At 50.3% G+C, this 18,853-nt stretch overlaps 8 protein-coding genes across 8 annotated transcripts; 3 read left to right on the top strand and 5 right to left on the bottom strand.

Annotated features, from left to right (window-relative positions):
- Positions 1 to 133: 133 nt before the first annotated feature.
- Positions 134 to 3,295, bottom strand: Aud_003811 (molybdopterin oxidoreductase family protein; the record flags this gene model as incomplete). The annotated part of the gene is made up of 5 exons (XM_043288758.1): positions 134 to 837; positions 895 to 2,639; positions 2,703 to 2,936; positions 2,983 to 3,093; positions 3,147 to 3,295. 5 exons carry the CDS (start codon positions 3,293 to 3,295, stop codon positions 134 to 136), a joined length of 2,943 nt encoding a protein of 980 aa, XP_043144693.1.
- A 703-nt stretch (positions 3,296 to 3,998) lies between these two features.
- Positions 3,999 to 5,354, top strand: Aud_003810 (molybdopterin molybdotransferase MoeA; the record flags this gene model as incomplete). The annotated part of the gene is made up of 1 exon (XM_043288757.1): positions 3,999 to 5,354. One exon carries the CDS (start codon positions 3,999 to 4,001, stop codon positions 5,352 to 5,354), a length of 1,356 nt encoding a protein of 451 aa, XP_043144692.1.
- Positions 5,355 to 5,384: 30 nt separating this feature from the next.
- Aud_003809 (molybdenum cofactor guanylyltransferase) lies at positions 5,385 to 6,074 on the bottom strand (the record flags this gene model as incomplete). The annotated part of the gene is made up of 1 exon (XM_043288756.1): positions 5,385 to 6,074. The coding sequence occupies one exon, from the start codon at positions 6,072 to 6,074 to the stop codon at positions 5,385 to 5,387; it is 690 nt and encodes a 229-aa protein (XP_043144691.1).
- Positions 6,075 to 6,599: 525 nt separating this feature from the next.
- On the top strand, positions 6,600 to 7,715 carry Aud_003808 (uncharacterized protein; the record flags this gene model as incomplete). The annotated part of the gene is made up of 1 exon (XM_043288755.1): positions 6,600 to 7,715. The coding sequence occupies one exon, from the start codon at positions 6,600 to 6,602 to the stop codon at positions 7,713 to 7,715; it is 1,116 nt and encodes a 371-aa protein (XP_043144690.1).
- Positions 7,716 to 8,113: 398 nt separating this feature from the next.
- On the bottom strand, positions 8,114 to 8,946 carry Aud_003807 (alpha/beta hydrolase; the record flags this gene model as incomplete). Its single annotated transcript, XM_043288754.1, has 2 exons — positions 8,114 to 8,476; positions 8,536 to 8,946. The coding sequence occupies 2 exons, from the start codon at positions 8,944 to 8,946 to the stop codon at positions 8,114 to 8,116; spliced, it is 774 nt and encodes a 257-aa protein (XP_043144689.1).
- Positions 8,947 to 9,914: 968 nt separating this feature from the next.
- Positions 9,915 to 11,834, bottom strand: Aud_003806 (adenosine deaminase family protein; the record flags this gene model as incomplete). Its single annotated transcript, XM_043288753.1, has 4 exons — positions 9,915 to 10,130; positions 10,186 to 10,703; positions 10,753 to 11,625; positions 11,678 to 11,834. The coding sequence occupies 4 exons, from the start codon at positions 11,832 to 11,834 to the stop codon at positions 9,915 to 9,917; spliced, it is 1,764 nt and encodes a 587-aa protein (XP_043144688.1).
- A 1,216-nt stretch (positions 11,835 to 13,050) lies between these two features.
- Positions 13,051 to 14,067, bottom strand: Aud_003805 (uncharacterized protein; the record flags this gene model as incomplete). The annotated part of the gene is made up of 1 exon (XM_043288752.1): positions 13,051 to 14,067. One exon carries the CDS (start codon positions 14,065 to 14,067, stop codon positions 13,051 to 13,053), a length of 1,017 nt encoding a protein of 338 aa, XP_043144687.1.
- A 3,081-nt stretch (positions 14,068 to 17,148) lies between these two features.
- Aud_003804 (cytochrome P450) lies at positions 17,149 to 18,086 on the top strand (the record flags this gene model as incomplete). The annotated part of the gene is made up of 4 exons (XM_043288751.1): positions 17,149 to 17,157; positions 17,217 to 17,764; positions 17,828 to 17,881; positions 17,933 to 18,086. 4 exons carry the CDS (start codon positions 17,149 to 17,151, stop codon positions 18,084 to 18,086), a joined length of 765 nt encoding a protein of 254 aa, XP_043144686.1.
- Positions 18,087 to 18,853: the final 767 nt, after the last annotated feature.

Genomic DNA, 18,853 nt, shown 5'->3' with positions numbered 1-18,853 from the left:
TTGTCCTTCCTGGACCTTAGAATCTCCCACTAGGATTTAATGAGCAATATGCCCTTTGTTTCGCTTAACTCGAAAGTCATGCTTCCTAAATACTCAGCCGAATCAACCAATTCCCTCTGATCAGACAAGTTCATCAACAACGAATATGACCCGCCATTCGAGAATCCTCTCCAGTTAATTCCTCGGGCGCCGCCGACGGGACGAGTAGTGTCTGTGGGCTTTTCACCTTGATGTGCTGGTTGACCCACCCTTTTTGTCTTTGGATGCCCTCCTGGGCTAATTTGACTGCGTCGATGAAATCGCAATCCCAGAGTGCCTGACTTACAGGAGATAGAGCTGTCAGGTGTCCTTCGATATAGGTCAAAAACAAATCAAGAGACTGCAGCGCTACCAGTGCGTCGTATGGATCGTTGGATTCTCCAATCGCAGGGAAGATGCTGTCTCGTAGGCGCTCGGCCACCCGGCGACCGTACTGTTGGCTCTCGTGGTACCGCTCGACAATGGGCTTGACTTGGTCCAAAACCTCACAGGTGATGCGTCTCATTACCTGGAGACCAGCTTGGATCTCCATATCATGAACCAAACGAGGGATCACGTCCACGTATATGTCGCGCAGCATCTCAAGTGCCTGATCAGTAGCTCCCAGCCACAGCTCCAGCCGACGGACGAGCTTCTTGTCCTTGCCAGTATGTCCTGCACTGTTTTCCGCGTCTGGTTTCTTCTGCTCGACACTCCGAATGGCCATCGTTTGCCGTTCTTCTTCCTTTTGGACACATTTTTCAATGCGGACGGCGCCGGACTTGAACATCGGCTGCTTGGACACAGGGTCCCATTGTTCTGCATTGGTTAGCACGCCGCATTTCCATCAAACAGTCTTCTCGACATTGTACCTACCAATTGTAAGCTCATTGGCAGCCCGTGCCCTCCCGTCTGTAGCGTCCCAATACCCAAAGTGAAACGGAATGAAAACATGTCCTTCGTTGATCCCCCCGATTCTCACGGGGAGCTCAACACTCCCTCGTCGTGATCGCACGATCACCATCTCCCCTTCAGCAAGATGGAGGGCTTTGGCGTCTTCCACCGAAACCTGCACAATCGGCTCCGGATCGGCTTGCTGCAAGCTCCTCGCTCTCCCGGTTTTGGTGCGCGTATGGAAATGGAAGACGTTTCGACCAGTGGACAACAAGAGAGGATAGTGCTCATCTGGGGTTTCCAGCGATGGTTTGTAATGTGCCGACTTGAGAATGGCCCGCCCAGCAGGATTCATCGCCTGATATTGGGCTTTGGTGTACGGGGTACCGGTCTCCAGATCATGACCATAACTCTGACAGTACTCCGTATCTGTGAAGAATTTTCCGTCGTCGAACAAGCGTTCTTTGCCATATGGATGATCTTTAGTGCATGGCCACTGGATGCCCGATCCCCCGGTCAATTTCTCATATGTCAGTTCGCTGCAGTCGAGAGGTCGACCGAACGACATCTTTCTCCACTCATCAAACACCTCTTTGGGCGCGGTGAAGGGAATCAATGGATCGCCGTACTTGTTCTTGAACCCCATGCGCTTCGCATAGTCAAGCCAGATGTCCAGGTCTGCACGAGCCTCACCGGGGGGCTCAACAGCCTTCATTGATAAGTGCATGGTCCGGTCGACGTTGGTGAAACATCCCGTTTTCTCGCCCCATTGTGCCGCAGGGAGAACAACATCCGCAACGGCGGCCGTCTCGGTCATGAAGATATCTTGCACCACCAGGAACAGCTCTGGTTTGGTGAGAAGATCTCTGACCCGCCAGAGATGGGGCAGGCTGACAAGGGGGTTAGTGCCAGACACCCAGAACATCTGGATGGTGCCATCCTCGATATAGTTGAGCATGTTTTGAATGTGAGTGGGCTGGTTCCAGTGCGGCGTGTGCACGAGGTCAATCTTCCATACGTCGGCTATCTCCTTCATATGTTTCTCGTTTTGGAAATTACGGAATCCTGGGTACTCGCCGTCACATCCTGTCTCGCGATTGTTTTGAGCCGTCGGTTGGCCGTTCATCTGGAGAATACCACTGCCCGGCTTGCCAATGTGTCCCAGCAAGAGGTTGATGTTGTTGATCTGGCAGGCGGCCGCGGTGGCCTGATTTGATTGATAGACTCCCTGTAACGCAGTGGACAGTAAATTTCCACTGGTGCCAATGATCTCGGCGGCTTTTTTCAGCATATTGGCAGGAACGCCGGTTATTTGCTCCACATATTCTGGCGTATATCTGGCCACTGTCTTTTCCAGCTCCTGTCGCCCGACGGTATGTTTTCCCACCCACTCCTCATTCACCCAGCCGTTCTTGAAGAGCAAATGCTGCAATCCATTGAGCAGCGCAACATTGGTTCCACCTTTTGGCGCCAGGTGAACTGTCGCGTGCCTGGCCGTCTCCGATTCTCGAGGATCCACGACCACCAGCTTTGGGGGATCTGGTCCGGCCAGGCGGTCCAAAACACGAGACCACAGCACTGTCTGAGTGTTGGCCATGTTGTGTCCGACCATGAAGATGCAATTTGTGAAGTCGACGTCTGTATACGAGCCTGGCTGGCCGTCACTGCCAAAGGACTCGCGCATACTGGCGGCTGCCGTTGCCGTGCAGAGGCGAGTGTTGCCGTCCCTTCAGCGGTCAGCTCATTTTCTTGCACAAAAAAGAGCGCTTGAGATGGTCAAAGCGACCTACATGTGCAGTGTATTGAGACCGGCTTTTCCGATCATAGCAAGGACGTAGTATTCCTCCAGGAACAGCTGCCCGGTGGTGTAGAAGCCAATGCCATGGTTAGTCAGACGTTTTTGAACGTCTTTCGTTTTCTGTACAATCAGGGACATGGCCTCGTCCCAGGATGCACGTTCTAGCTTTCCATTCCTACGGATCAGGGGATATTTCAGACGGTCCGGATGATTCATTGATTCCCAGCTGGGGACGTTAGCCCGTGGTCTGTCAGGCTTTGTTACTAGCTTACCCATGAAGACCTTTGGGTCCCAGTCTTCCCCTGTTGACCCGGTCGGTGATACGCCCACGTACACCGACGACTTTGCCATTTTTGACTCCGATGTCCAAGCCACAGCCGTTGCTAGAAGGATTTCAATAAGACATCATCCTGACCGCCGTAGGAGGGGTGTTTACCTGCACAGCACACAAGCACTCTGCACCCATTTCTCCGGCTCCTCTAGCGTTCGTACATCGCATCGCGTTGGCCACTCGTGCTTATAGGGCGTGCGCTGTCCATAGACATTCGCAATTGAGTCTCGTGTCTCGAATACTTTGGTCGTCATTGTGTTGTAGCCTCAGCCGATCTTATAACGGGGCAATGTGCTTTACATAGGCCAATAACCCCCGCGACTGATAGTCAAGACTCGAATGTGGGTTTCTCTTTTTCTGATTTCAAAATCAATCCACCGCTGTACATTAATTGCCCTGGACTCTCTGCTCAATCCGTGGAGAATTGAAGATGAAGCCAGACGCAGGGACCTCTGCTTGACCCCGCTGACGTAGCGATTCGGCATTTTCGGCCCCATCGCGCAGCATCATGGAGATAACTTTACCTAATAGGGGAAGTAGAGTTTTGCCCAAAGCTTGTTGTCGGCAATTTGTGCACTCAGAGTGTCATGGATACTGGTTCAGCAAACAAGGGGTGGACAAGACAGCGTTTAAGGGTCTGTAATTGCAATGACTCCAAAGTGACGCCATCCATCAACATCCGCACTCGGCTCTCTGCGGCATCCACAAAATGCTTCTAAACAGGCCTCGTGGAGTCAAGATTCCTGTTTACGAACAGTTAGTTGGTGTCTGACGGAACGGGAATAGTGCTAGCCGCGTGCAGGCCGGCAATTGGCGTCGAGGTCTATCGGAGGAGTTGAGCAGACTCGTGAGCAGTAAACCTCATCCCACAATCTTACAAAAAGACCTGATCTCATCGGAAGATATTGATACTACATTAGGTGGTGAAATGAGCGATTAATCTGCGGCATCGGAATTATGGCTATCCTTTATCCTGAGGCACTACAACTGATTGAGGCGGAGGCTCAGCAACATCGCGACGCCTTTGTCGGTGATGGGGAACCCGTTCCTATCAGCCAGGCAAGGAATCGCGTTGCTCGCGAGACCGTAACAAGTCCCATATCGACCCCAAAGTTCGATACCTCTGCTATGGACGGGTATGCGCTGAGCTCCTCTGCGACACAGGATGCGACCATCGACCGCCCGGTGACATTTGAAGTCAAAGGCATGATCGCTGCAGGAGATGAGCCTTTGCTGATTGCCGCTGCCGAACAATCGGGGGACCCTGTGTGCGTGGAGATCATGACAGGAGCCCCCTTCCCGACCAGCGTGAGTGGCGCTGAATTGGACTGTTGCGTGCGAAACGAGGATGTGACAGTCACCGTGGACGAAGCGTCCAACAGCCGCTATATTCGAGTATTCAAGCCAGTGAAAGCGCGGCAGAACCGAAGGTTTGCAGGCAGCGACTTTAAGAAAAGCGACATCCTTGTTGGCGCAGGAGAAGTGGTCCATCCAGGCCACATCCTGTCAATGGCATCGGTTGGAATCACAGAGATTGCAGTCATGCACAAGCCTCGAATAGCTGTCGTCTCTACTGGCTCGGAGCTATTGCCTTCTTCGCTTGATCAATCGCCCTTACATCGGATCAGCGACGCGAACGGACCATATCTAACTGCGACCTTGGAGAGTTGGGGTGCTTCAGTGGACTTTTTGGGAATCGTCCCTGATCATGCCGAAAGCCTAGAACAGGCTCTGGGTGGGATTCTCACAAAGAAGCAATATGACGTAATCATCACCTCTGGAGCCGTTTCCGCCGGACGTTGCGACTTGATTCCTATGGTGATTCGTCGATTGAATGCTCGAGTTGTGTTTCACAAGGTGGCCATGAGGCCAGGGCATCCTGTCCTTTTCGCCCAGATTCCCGAATCTTCAAGCAACGATCACCATCTCGGCAGAGAAACCGCGTTCTTTGGGTTGCCCGGAAACCCCGTAGCCAGTGCTGCCTGTCTGCGCTTCTTGGTCCTTCCATATTTGAAATACCTACAGCTGCAGCAACCAGACGATCCAGCGTATGCATATCTTCTCCCTCCTGACGACGTGGAAACCTCAACCACCAAAGAACATCCAGTAGTATCTACAGTCCGCGGGGACATGGACATCTTCCGACCGGCACTGGTCCGCAACTCGTCAGGCCATGTACAGGTACAGCTCATCCAGGATCACAGTCCAGGAAAGATCAAGCCTTTTCTGCATTCGAATTGTTGGATCCATATTCACCGAGGTGTTTTGGAATTGAAAGCAGGTGACATTGTCGACATTTACCCAAGTCACTGAGTTCCTCTTGCGGACCAACTTCTCCCTCCTTTATGAACCCGCTTGGGGTTTGGCTTCCATGTTCGACGCCAGATCCAAATCGGCTGGCGTATTGACATTGAAGATCCACTTCTCGTCGCGCGGTCGTATCGTCTTGCCACGCAAACGCTTCACCACCGCACTGGGTCCGAGAATTCCATTTTGAATGTTCTCTTTGAGTACGCGCAGTGCCTCCGGAGACCAGACGCTTAGTAAAGGCTCACAGAAGCCATCTCTATTCTGAAAACAGATGACTGGCTCAGTCCATTCGCATCTGAGTTGAGACAGCGCAGCGACAGATATAAATGGATAGTCACAGGCAACTACCAACCAGTGAGCACTTTCGTCCTGATGATGTGCAGCGAGCAACCCGGCTGCGGGACCAATTCCGGTGCTGTCATGTTTGCTGGGTACTCCGGGACCGTCGTAGACTACATGTACCGGGAAAGTGATAGCCCCGTGGGTGAGAATCAGTTGATTTTTTGTGACGGCAGTGATATGGCGATCGTTCTCGATGGCTTTTAATGAGTCGTGATCGCGCAGTGAGAGAAACACCACATCTGACTCGGGACATGCCTCGCGTAGGATGCTCAGCAGATGGACGAACAAGGGGACATCACCGACGACACGTAAGAGTTCTTTGCGAATGCCCATTCGCGATGAATGGCCACCCGCCAACAAAAGTGGCTTAAGAACAGGCATCGACGATATTAAAACCGACAATAGTTCTTCTGAATAGAAAAGCCAGGACAGCGTTAATTGTGGGTTAACCCCTCTTTTAAAGCTAGAACCATGTGGGGAACAACCCTCCAGTCAAAGTGACGACATACATCGGCCTTGAATGTGATCTATAGTCCTTAATTTATGCAGGTCATGTCATTCAAATATATACATTTAAGTCCATGTCTCCAGAATGAATATTTCACCATGCTTCCCCGTAGTTCGAGTGCGACCGATATTTTCTCGATCGCGCTGTTCCAACACGTCGCTGTCGAACCGAGGATCCAAAATGTGACATGCTGTACAGTATTCAAATAAGCTTACTGCATGCATTGTGGCAAGGCAACCAATTACAGGATAACAACCTTTTATCTTGGTTACACAAGGATGCGAGGGGTAACATACACGCGTATTGGATAACGTGGTTGGAGAGGTATAAAGGAGGCTGCGTTTCCTTGTGTATGTAGCCCTCGACAGCATATAGGCATATGCTAACCTAGCAAAACTATGATTTACCTTCTAATCTCCGTGATACATTTTGCATCAGCCCTCTTTGCTGCCCTGCAACAAGACTACACCTCGCTTAATGTTGATCTGTCTGGTGTGGCCCACGTCACTGCCCTTTTTTCCTATCCCAACTGTGCCACACGTTGCCCAAATCCCCCACCTAGTCTCGACGATACCGTCAAGCATTGGCTGGCTGCCAGTGTCCGTCGTGATGGATATACAAATGCTACCATAAACATTCATCGGGAACAGGACAATATTACAGCCACAATTACCGGCGTGCCTCCCGACTACGGCCAATTCATTACGAGCTTCCTGGACCAAGGGTCTTCCGGGCTCTCTGATACAGAGAGGTTGAAGAAAGATGGCAAGTGGAAGAATGACTGGTACTACTTTCTCCCGCTAGGCTTGGCTTTGCGGAACCACCCTACCGTGCAACTCTTACACTTTCCCCCGGACACGGTCATGATGCAAACCCAGGATTACCTCGAAACCGCCACCACTCGACGCTGGGCTAGCCTGTTGGTTATTAACGGAGTTGTGGACAATGAGACAGACAGCTACCAGCGGATCATAGATATTGCACCCATCGCTGCACCCGCTAGCGCCGGGGCAGAACTGGAGGGCACCTACAATTACTACAACGAGTACAGCAGCAATCTAATCCGACAATGGACGAGGCCAATGGTGAACAGCCATACACCGCGCCCCATGGTTGCCTTTGGGGGCCCTGCCCGCCAGTGGCTAGCGGACTATTATAAGCTGCCTAAAGTAAACGTGCTCACTCTGACGAACATCACTCCCGTTGGAGGACAGGTAGTGCCGGTCCTGGGAGCGAACCACCCGAGCAAAATCTGGTACGCTGCAAACATCACTCTCAATCATGGAAACGAGACCCAAGCAGATATCGTTGGCTTGCGAACCATGACGGAAGACCTCACCAGTGCTTGTTGGCAGGCCAGCATGGGCAAGGACGCAGCCAGTAACCCGGCAGTTGCCCTTCAAAAATGCTCGGTGCAGTGGCAGCAAACAAGGAGGAAGGAAGCATGCAAGTCATTTTACACCTCTATACGCCATCTCAGTGAGCCAGCAGCTGAGAAAAAGTGTAGTAGTTAATGGTTGCCTTTGTGGCATTTGAGAGAGGGCTACTATAGCTGGGCGTGGCCTCGAGCATTCAAGAAGCTGCTATCGTTGATTTGGATATTCGTGCAGATAGCATAATCGCTGCCATCATGAGATGAGTCTGTGCGAGCTACAGTAGTGGCCTTATAGTCCTAGAACTGTATCGCGAGGCACATAACCTAGAATATGAGGACCTGTGAAATCGACGCCGAAATGACTGTCACTGAGGCTATAAACGGCCGCATTTCCACCTGTGAATTCCCTTATTGAGCTGCTGCTTTAGCACTTGAGCATGTGCTATACACCACTATCTACGGCGGATCGCCAAGTGATCAACTTTGTTATTACTCGCATCTCATGATCGTTCAAGACAGGAATTATCGATGGACTACTCAGTTCTTCATACCCTCGAACACCCCGAGAAACCCCTGCAGCAGTCTGACACACTCGTCGATCTGATTCAGAAACGGCGCACAGTGACTGCACACCATCTCCTCAACAATCCAATCCTTCTGGGTAGCGGCGATCATGGCACGCTGGGCTCCCTCAGGAACAGCATTGTCCAGGGTAGGAACAATAAAGGCCAATCTTCCGGCATATGCCTGGTCTGCCCACGCGGGAGCAGGTTGCGGGGAGTTGAACGCCAACGTAGAATGAGGCCGGATGTAACCCGCCAGATTTTGGGCCACCTCCTGATCAACATCGGCCGCAAAGTTGCCAACAGGGTCGTCGGGGATGTTCACTTTGTCGTATGGCTACAGAACGTTAATCATCTCTTCAGATTCACCTAAGCCGTAGGAAAGAGTGGTTGTACCTTGTCCAATAAAATCCACGGGGGTAGACTCCCTCCTTGCAGTCCTGCACAACTTAATCCTTCCGGAACGAGGAAAGCTGCGATGAACACCATTCCCACGATGCCACCAGACTTGCCTTGTTGCATTCGTTCTGTTTTGCTGAGGCCCTTAGCAGCCGCAGGTCCAGGCATTCCTGCATAGGAGTGCATGACGAGAAGGACATCGCGGCCCTCGTCTTCCACGATTGGACGAATGACGCTGGCGATGGTATCAGAATCAGCTTTGCAGTCTGCGCTCGTGGGATCCACGGGGTCCAGAGACGGGTATCCAGCAGAGCGGACAGGATGCCCGGCCTTGGTGAGAGCTTCGAGGAAACGTTGATAAAAGGCTGGAATGATCCATGCGCCCGGGACGAAGACGATAGTGGCCATTGTATTACGGTGTAGTTAATCAATTGTGGAGGATAGACACAGTCTAATGACGTCCAAGTTGAATCAGGCTCTTAATGTGTAGATATATGATCTGGGCAATTAGTGGAAAAACGCATCTCGGCCGCCACCTCATTTCCCCATTCAGGGATCCTGATCCTTCCCATGCTTAGCTCAGGATCATCTTGATCTGCGCCTCCTCATAGTTCGGCGACCGTCTCCGATGGGAAGACCAATTAAAATCGGTTACTGTTCATTGGGTAGTAGGGCAACCGCCAAATTCATTTCCTACAAAGATCTGACCTGCGACCTGTCTTCTTGTGAGCATGTCCACCTTGCGTATACCACAGGTGCTGCTTCTCTGGCAGCATGGACTTCACCGCCCCCACCCGGGTTGGATCTCTCGGAATCCAAACGTGCCGATCTATATGCGGCATATTCATCCACGTATGGGGCTGGCCGTGGTGGCAGTGCTGCTGCGGTAGCTGCGTCTTACCTGGGTGTCCAAGGTGGGACTGTAGTGGGATGATTACTTGATTTGCATTGCTGGGTGAGTATCGCAGCTGGTGCTGGTGAGGAGAATACTCTGACGAGGCTGAGGCAGGCCATGGTAACCGGAGAATACGTCGACATGATCATCTGGTTGTATCGAGGCGTGGGAGGTGGGAACACACATCTACCCTCTTGGGATGACCGGCTTCACGAACTTCTTCATCAACCTCTTTACCTGCGAATCTTCTATACACTGTCCATCTGTCTGACCAAAATCTCCATCTTGATGTTCTAGTGGCGCATCTTCAGCACCACCAACATCCGTATCGCGATATATATGTCATTATTTTTCTGGTAACCGGCTGGGGGTTGGGAGTCGTACGATTATTGGTTCGGCTACGCGACTGAATGCCTCATATACGTTGGCGTATCTATCATTACCATCTAAGCTTACACTGTCAGGAATAACCCGTTTTAATCTAGTTGGCGATCTGGACAACCTCAGCGGGCGGATACTTGTCACCATACTCAGACACGATCCATTGGCAAAACTCCTCCCACTGCTGATTCCAATATTGAATGCGCTGGGCTTTGATACCCTCGCCACGTGCGGCCAGATCAATATCCCGAAGCCAGTCGGCATCGGACTGGTCCTCAAAGTTCGACCAGCGAAGGCTGTTCTGCGCCAGAGCCCCCTACGGTTCGTTAGCTCTAGTTCTGGTGCGAACAGGCTTTGACAGGGAGACCTACCAGTCCAGCCAGTCCAATGTTATCGAATCCTTGGATGGTTTGATAGAAATCATAGCTCAGACCAGCAATGTCCTGTCCAAGAATGGCCGGGTCGTCGTTGCTGATTGCCGTGGGGACACCATGGGCGATCATCGCAGGGAGAGGATGATGGAGGATATCCGTCGCCAGACGCAGCACTTCGTTGGAGATGGGGCACACTTCGACCATGACTGCCTTTTCAATCACCTCCTCCATGAGAGTTGGGTGCTTGTATAGGGAGAACCCGTGGCCGATGCGGCGGGAATTGAAGAGAATGGCATCTACCAAGTTGTAGTCGGTCGAGTTGCCGTCTCCGAGTGTCTCACCAGCGTGGAAAAAGAAGGGGATTGTGAGATTCAGATACTCTGTCTGTTCCCGGAACCAGATCAGTTCGGGGGCCAGGTCTGACAGCGGACGACCCAGATCCTCCTGTGCGACCAAATCGTAACCACTGAACAGCTCCGGAAACCTTTGCTTGCGCTCAAGGGCAATCTTCATGCCTGAGACAGTTCAGCCGCATTCTCAGTATCTCCCAGAAGGACGACTTACTCTTGGTGATTTCCTCCCGGTTCTGGCTGCGAATGTCGGACCAGATGACGCGGGCCCCCCAGAAATTCTTCCCCTTGTCGGTAGCCTGGAACTTTTCAATCTCCTCAATCATCACATTCCACCAGACATCGAGATTGGGATCAATGTCCTCCTGCCCGGTGTGAACCAATTGACCGCTGGAGCCACCACTGCGGATTTCCACCCAGTTGATGCCATCGTCGGCCAAGCCTTCAAACAGCTTCTGATAGAATGTCCTCACGATAGGCTCATAGTTGATCATGGTATCTGCAGGACCAAAGCACGCTTCAAAGCGTCTCCAGATCTCGTCGACACCCAGCTCGTGGCGGATCGACTCGTCCGGAAGGATGGTCAGCTTGGACTTGATGAAATCCATAAAGCCTTGCCGGCCACCCGGGAACTGGTCGGCGGCAATTTGGACCGAGACAGGGGTGTTGGGAACGTAATTGACAGAGGAGATCGCTGCAGCCGACGTGTTTATGGTCGAGTTCACATGCGCGAAAGCGACCGTGGCATTTTCTGCGCTCTGCTCATCCAGAATCGGTTGCGACGTGGAGATGACCATGCCTTCGGTCGCAAGAATGGTCTCGAGAATGGTTCCAAAGGGCAGCATGGCCGACAAGTGTGCATGTAACAGGGCACCCTTGGGCATGCGCTTGACAATCTTCCACAGCTTCGTGGAATTGATGTTCGACCGCGCGAGTGGGAACATCTCCCCGGCAAAACGCTCATCCTCTGGATGCTCGAACGTGCCATACTGCCGCCAATAGTCATCAGTCTCGTCCTGCCGAATCGCCTGGACGATGGCATCCGCCTGTCGAGCGACCGTCGAGAGGTTCAGCCGAAACTCGTGATCTACAGCCCAGTCAGTATCAATCGTCACTAGCGAGGCATGGCCGCGGCATACCTTGTCGCTGCCTCTTTTCTATGGTGATCATAGCCGATCGAGCCTTGAGATGGCGCTGCACGGCACTGCCATTCGGATCCGGGGCGTCATCAGGAATGACTTTCGCCGCGGTGAGCGACAGACACAGCGCATAGGCCACGAGACTCGGCAGCTTCATGGTGATCAGGGCCCCTTGTCACTTGGCAGGATGGAGAAGAAGAATTCGGACAGCTCTAACATGTCCCGCTGAAGCTTATTATATGACCATTTGGGCCAGTGTCTCTGAGTGCACCGTAGAGAGGCACAGAAAAGCGTATTATTGCCGCAATGTTTTGATCAGCTCAACAGGGATTGTCCCGATCAGCCGGCCCTACTTAGATTCTCCGGCTCATGTAAGTGGTGGATTGTATCCAACACTATTGGGTGGACCCTCCTGTGCCTTGGTTGGGGGCCAGGTTGCTGTTGCTGTTAGGTCATGGCTCATGTGGTGTGCCTGCTCTTATGAGTCAGGGCACACCTGCCCTACATGTTAGGGACTGTTTCCAGGGTGACGCGCGCATCGGTTAACACATTTGTCATCTTGCCATGTCACTCCCTTCTTGGCAATTGGCGATCTGCCTCAGCATTTCCATTCTCGGACAGCCAAGAGTTGCCTAGTTTTGGGTGATCTTCCTACACATGCAAAACTAATGAAATCCTGGAGCGCAAGATGATGTTGCTAGTGAAGGTAGGTACAAGCCGAATGATGCTAATTATGTTACCCGAGACAATGCGCTGATAGAAAATCTTCGACCTTCCAACGTGCTCTATTCTTTGCTTCAATTATTCCAAGAGCTTACGGGCCGTTCCGCTTCCCAACCAAGGTCACAACTCCAAGGTCACGGCTTCGAGGACCTGAAATGTGATAACTCAATGCAGCTGCTGTTGGTGCTGCACTAGAACGTGGAGCTACGCCTTGCATTTAGTAATCATCAATCAGCAGTCCGACAGGGGTTTTAATGGCCATTGTGAGCAAGCAACCTTTTTAGATGGAATTACGACAGGGTTAGGATTCGATTTTTTCAAGAATAAACCGACCGCTCATGGACCACCGTATTCTTCTCCTTTATCTCTGCAGCTTGAGGGCCTGCCCATAAGCCTGCTGAGTAGAGTGAGCAAGGTACTTAGCAAGAACAGTCCATGAAAAACAACAGAAGCTCATGCCAATTCATTACTTTAGTTTCCGTATGTTTATCCAGTTATTTGATACATATTGACGCTGCCCTACAATCGCGGCCGCCTCGATTTACGCGGCTTTGATATGCCGAGGTATTTTCGTAAGGAATGTGATGAGATGTGTTCTCTCTGAGATGACCTTATCTGACAGAAATGGCCCGCGATAGCTGGCTGCGTGTTTAGCGCTTATCGACAAGTTGGACCAGTTTGCCGGTCCTTGGGTTAATATCAAAGTCTTCCAAGCTTACGATAGAGACCTTCAACGGGTTTACCAGTCGCTGCTTGACATGGTCTTGAAACATTGGGCGTCGCATGCCGAGGCCTTTAGCTATACTTTCACGCACTGTATCTGTGGAGTCATGAGCCAAATTGTCGCAGACTAGGCGGATAGTCAACTGATCTATTGAGTTCTCCCTCGTGATCAATGCTTGTAGTGCTTGAAAGGTCCTGGGCGGAAGTGCCGAAGCGACAATCTCATGAAGATCATTGAAATCTATCGAGACGGGCCCTAACCGGACAGCTTGCTGATCTCGTCCGAGAAGGCGGAAAGTGCGATTATTGTAATCTACCCATTCAGCTTTATCGCCACAGGGATAGCGTACAACTGGCTGCAATTTCCGCGCCAGGTTTGTCACCAGAACGGATCCAGGAACACCATGTCGTGTCGTAGGGGTTGTCGAACCATCCGGTACAATCTCAAGTACCACTGACGGGCTATTCACAACATGGACGCGGGAGTCCTCGTCAGGAGTTGAATAACCCAGAACGCCTGCATCAATGCTACCGTAAACCAGGGACCTAATTGTAGCGTTCGGAAATGCCCTCGCAACCAACTCTCGTTGGTCCTCATAAAACGGCTCTCCCGAGAACAGTAGCCTCTGGACAGCGGGGAGTATGTTGTTCTCTTCGACCAGGTGCTTTGCGAGTCTGTATATAGTCGTGGCTGTGGCAAACACCACAGTCGCGTTCAACTGCCGCATATGCTGGATGCTTTTGTCGGGTTCACAGGAACCACCAATCGGCAGCTGTACCAGTGGAACTCCAATATCCATGATTGACAGAATGTGTAGGAGGAAGCTGCCGTATAAATCACCCGCATAGAAGAGGTTTGCAACACGATCATATGGCTGTATACCAGCGGCGAGTATACCAAGTCCAAGTTGATAGCTGGTAGTTCTGAGCTCGTCCTTGGACATAAGTGTTACTTTGGGGTGCGAAGTTGTTCCTTAATCAGACATTCAGTTCTGTTTGCCTGCTTGTGCTAAGAATATTATTCACCTCCAGTATTCATGATAATACCATCATCATGAGAGCCCGTTATGATTTCGCTACGTGAAATCCCGTGGCCTGCCCAGTATGAAGTATGATCCACAACGGGATAGGCTTCTAGATATGCTTGATCTCCCGAGGATACGTTCTCCCAGAGTTTGCGGTAGTAAGGGGAGGATTTCCTAACAAAATCAAGATGTTGTTGCAACGCAGATGTTTGCAATGCAACGGAGGTAAATGGTGGATTAGATGTCTCAGTAGGTAGTGGCGTCATGGTTCCAGATTTGTTTTGATTGGCAGTCAAGGAGATGAGGAACGATCAGTCAGATACAAATTTTGCAAAGGATTCAATCTTCTCCTCCTTTATGTGCATCTTTTGATTAAAAGTGGCGAAAGGCTCTTGATGCAGGCAGTCGTGGGCACCGAACCACTAGCATTCTGTTGGCACATGCTCAAGCTCCTTCCACAGGGGACGGAAGATATCGCCAAACCGCTCCTAGATGACACTGCAGCGGCGTCCCCGACGCCGCATTTACCTTGTCAAGGAAACAAATGATTTTGCGGGAGATCCTTGTTTGCTTATGCACTTTACGAGCTAGTATATTGGTTTACGAACAGCTCCCTATCCTTTGCAACACTACACTATGCAGAGTGAAAGTAAGGAGAGTGTAGCCGAGATGCTTGGCCAATCAGTCTCCGCAATTTCAGACCTAGTGATAAGATCACCAACTGTCTGCAAGGACGGGCAGATCTGATCCTTTTGACAACTCCGCGGTACACGACCGCGAGGATTACCATGTATTTTTCAATATCAAGGTATGCAAAGTATTGGTCGCCCGCAGACCAGTAATCCTCCCTTGGGTGTTAGTTATACCGTGGGATTCCAAGTTAACTGGTAGGGAAGATATTGTGAACCATGTTCGTTCCACTGCCTGATGCATCGTCCAAATTAAAACTCTTGGGCTATTTATATTTTGGCAGCGACTCGAATACTCTTTTGTGGTGTTAGGGACTAAATAAACGGCAATAAAACTGAGAGAGCGACCTATTAAAGCCACGCATTGTCTCCAGTTCACCACAGCATGACTAGAACAAACCACCCGAAAATCCCTCGGGAGGTTATAGGGGAGATTCATGGACCTACAATGAAGTCAGCTTTGTTTAACAGACATTTAGATCTTTTTGTCTGGACGATTGAATGCGCCTGCGGGGAGTGCGAAGAGGCGAAGCAACATTCCCTATAAGCGCAGGGGTGACTTCTTCAGGTCGAGTATCTTCGAAACGGAGACTTACTTTAGCACAAATCTATAGCGGCCAATCATAGGGGCCGTTATTAACTGACAAGTGTTGAAGGGAATAAATGGGAAGTTTTCCAAGGAGCATTGCCATATGGACTTGCAACATTTTACCATAACACTCCCAAGGGCCAGGAGTAATACCTTATCAATATGAGAAGGTGACATTGCGGAACTGGCTCACCCTGCAGGATTAGCATTAATCCGACTAATAGAACTCCTTGCCAACACTATATGGTAGGCTATATGATTATGCACCTAATAGTAAGTTCATCCACCCAATGCCTGCCGATTGTCAGCCGTCGAAATGCCCCTGTGGATACTACCGCTTATCCGCAGTATACCATGTCTACACACTCTCATGTTAGGCGAATTCCGTAAACTAGTAGCTGGCATTTAACCTGCAAGGGATGAATACAGTGATGGTCAGCTGGCAGATTTTCAGCCTAACTTTATGGTCAAGCGTACAGCTGTTGTCAGCTAATCTGGCCAATTGCTACTCCTTTGTGGATCACTGGTTGAGAATCCAAAAGGCTTTTATTAGTTTGAGGAGTGATTCTCATGCTATCGAGCCAACATTTAGGTGCTGTCTGTACGACGCTTTGAAACCAGGTGCGGGGCGGTGGACCTAAGACAAATTATTTAATAGATGAGGCATGAGATGACACGCGATTACCCGTGAATATTTCCTTATATATATATATTTGTATTCTCGCAGAGAGGAGCTACAAAGATAGCCATTCAATGATGGAAGTTGCCAAAGATATGCGGGCTTCTGGAAGCTCTTTTTACCTCATCACAATATGTGTGACCTTCTGGTTAGCCAGCTTCATTTATCTTACAATCCGCAGTACCTGGAAATCAATACAGTCCCCCTTGTCAAAAGTACCTGGACCGTGGTATGCCCCGTTTACAGCTCTCCACCTGCGTTATGCATTCGCTACTGGGGAAATATGGAAATTCGTTGAGGATAGTCACAAAAAATATGGCAATATTGTCCGACTGGGTCCACGTCATGTTTGGGTCGCGGATAAACAGGCAATGAAGGAGATTCTACAAACAATTGACCTGCCAAAAGTTGCCATGTACGCCGAGATATCGCGGGACCGCTCCAGTCCTGGGCTGTTTGGTGAGATGTAATGAGTCTAGCACTTCTGGCTGCAGAGTCCAAAGTTTACTGACCAGCTATCATCAGTCGACCTGGCCCTCACAAACTGTTGAAGAGATTTTTGTCACCCGCTTTCACTGTTGGCTATGTGGATCAACTCAGTAGCATTTTCGGCGAGTGTATTGCGAAACTTATCTCAAGATATGACAATCTATTCCATGAAATGGGGGTAATGGACAGGGAGCAGATTCTAGTGACTGATCTTATGAAAGATCTGCATACTGTCGCGTTGGATATGTACGTGGCCCAAAATTAGTTTGACTGTCCTTCACTGACTTCCAGCCAAGAATGGGGGAATGCTCTTTCGGGCACGGCCTTGGACAGACAGTTACAACAACAGAGAATGATCCTGTGGAAGAGTCCCATATATGGACTTCTGTACCGCATGCTATTTTTACGGGAATGTCCAAAAGATATCAGGTGAATTCTACAATACATATACAGCAGATCTGGAACTGATACGCAAAGCATGTATTCAGACTGTGTATCTGAAGCGGTGGTTGCGCGGATGGGGGATTGATATAAAGTTTGACTGGCCAGCTGAGATGATCCAGGTGTGTATTTTCCTGGAGGACACTTATGGGCAAACAATGCAAGGAGCTAAAAGCACCAGGCAATCCATACAGTGATTCAAAAGCGCAGGGATAAGCCGGGCGACTCCCGCCCTGACCTGCTGCAACATCTGATCAATGAAGGCAACAGGCCTGATAACGGGCAAAGGATGACGACCAGAGATATTATAGACCAGATGTCCGAGCTGCTTCTCGCTGGGTCCGAAACGACTTCAGGAACGATCGCATGCTTATTTTTGGAGCTCATCCGGAACCCTGAAGTGAAAGAGAGGCTCCTGGCTACTTTACCAGTCTTATCGCCAAATGACCCCATCATTGATGGCAAGTTCGTTCGATCCAATTCCAGATTTTTGTACCTTAGTGCGTGTATCAAGGAAACTCTTCGCCTTCATCCCATCGCTTCTGAAATGGGGCGTCAAACGGGCAAAGATTGGGTGTCGCTCATGGGCTACAATCTTCCCCCCCATACGGTTGTTTCCGCATCTTACAGACATCTCCACCGTGACTCTGATATCTGGGACAAACCCCTCCACTTCTACCCTGAAAGATGGATAGGGCAGGACAAGGAAAATGAAGTTCCACACCCAGAGTAAGTACGCCATACTGGTTGACCCCTCACGCTGCTGACATACGCTGCTGACATATCATGAAGTCTGCAAGCATACTATCCCTTTTCTGCAGGAAAACACAGCTGTATCGGCATCAAGTATGTTCGAGCATGAGGAATTGGATTAGGACAGCACTGATTCGTTCACAGTTTTGCATGGAATGAAATGAGAATGGTGGCTGCCAACCTGCTCTCTAGGTATGACTTTACAGAAGTGCCAGGCCAGGAGGTCGAGTATCGCCAGTATATCACGATGCAATTCAAGACAGGGTCTTGGAAGGTCTCGGTCAAGCCACGGTATTAGCCTCAGCCCACGTCATGCAACTATCGAGAAGTCCAATCGCTCTATCCTACGGGTGGTCTTAATCGTCGATAAACCCAACTAGGCTTCGGCTGATCAGACGATTTCAGGGTCGACTCATGTACACCAACGTGGATATTGGAGTGAACCGGGTGGGATGCTGACATGGCAGGCTGCTGAGCTGGTTGTCAACTCACTCTAAATCAGGATGATCCCTGTCGACTCTGACTTGCTTTGGTACAGAGTCTTTGAATTGCAAAGTCTTTTGTTGTGGATAATGCTTTGCTACCAAATATGCATGTATCCTTTGCCGAATAGTAGAAGAACCGTGAGTATTTAGCATAAATCTTACACACACTCTCTCTCTACTAAGTGGACTTCGCTTATCATCATGGAGCCAAACCAGAGCTCGAAACCACGTTCATTATTCATTGCTATTTGTGTTTACTATTGAGTGCATCGAAATCGAATATCCGTGCCGATTATCCTGTTTAAGGTTCGAAAACCGTCCTTGCCGACGAAGCTTGCGGGAGTTGTCCAGCAAGAACTACATGACTAGCTCGACGGAAATCTGTAAAGGGCTGAATGCAAGGTGACATGTCCATCCAGTCCCATCACCTGTTATCTTGACCAGGTCATTAGCTCGTGAACCAGTGGCCAGGAATGGGAAGAAAGCTTTATTAACTTAGTTATCGGTCTGAATGGATAGATGTGCTCTGACTTATGACTACACGCCTCCTGGTATGAGGGCCATTTCACAGCTTTTTCTA

The sequence above is a fragment of the Aspergillus udagawae genome (genome assembly GCF_001078395.1).
Source record: "Aspergillus udagawae IFM 46973 DNA, scaffold_2, whole genome shotgun sequence".
NCBI lineage: Eukaryota > Fungi > Ascomycota > Eurotiomycetes > Eurotiales > Aspergillaceae > Aspergillus > Aspergillus udagawae.
The sequence above is the reverse complement of the archived record's forward strand: the minus strand, read 5'-3'. Positions and strand labels throughout refer to the sequence as shown.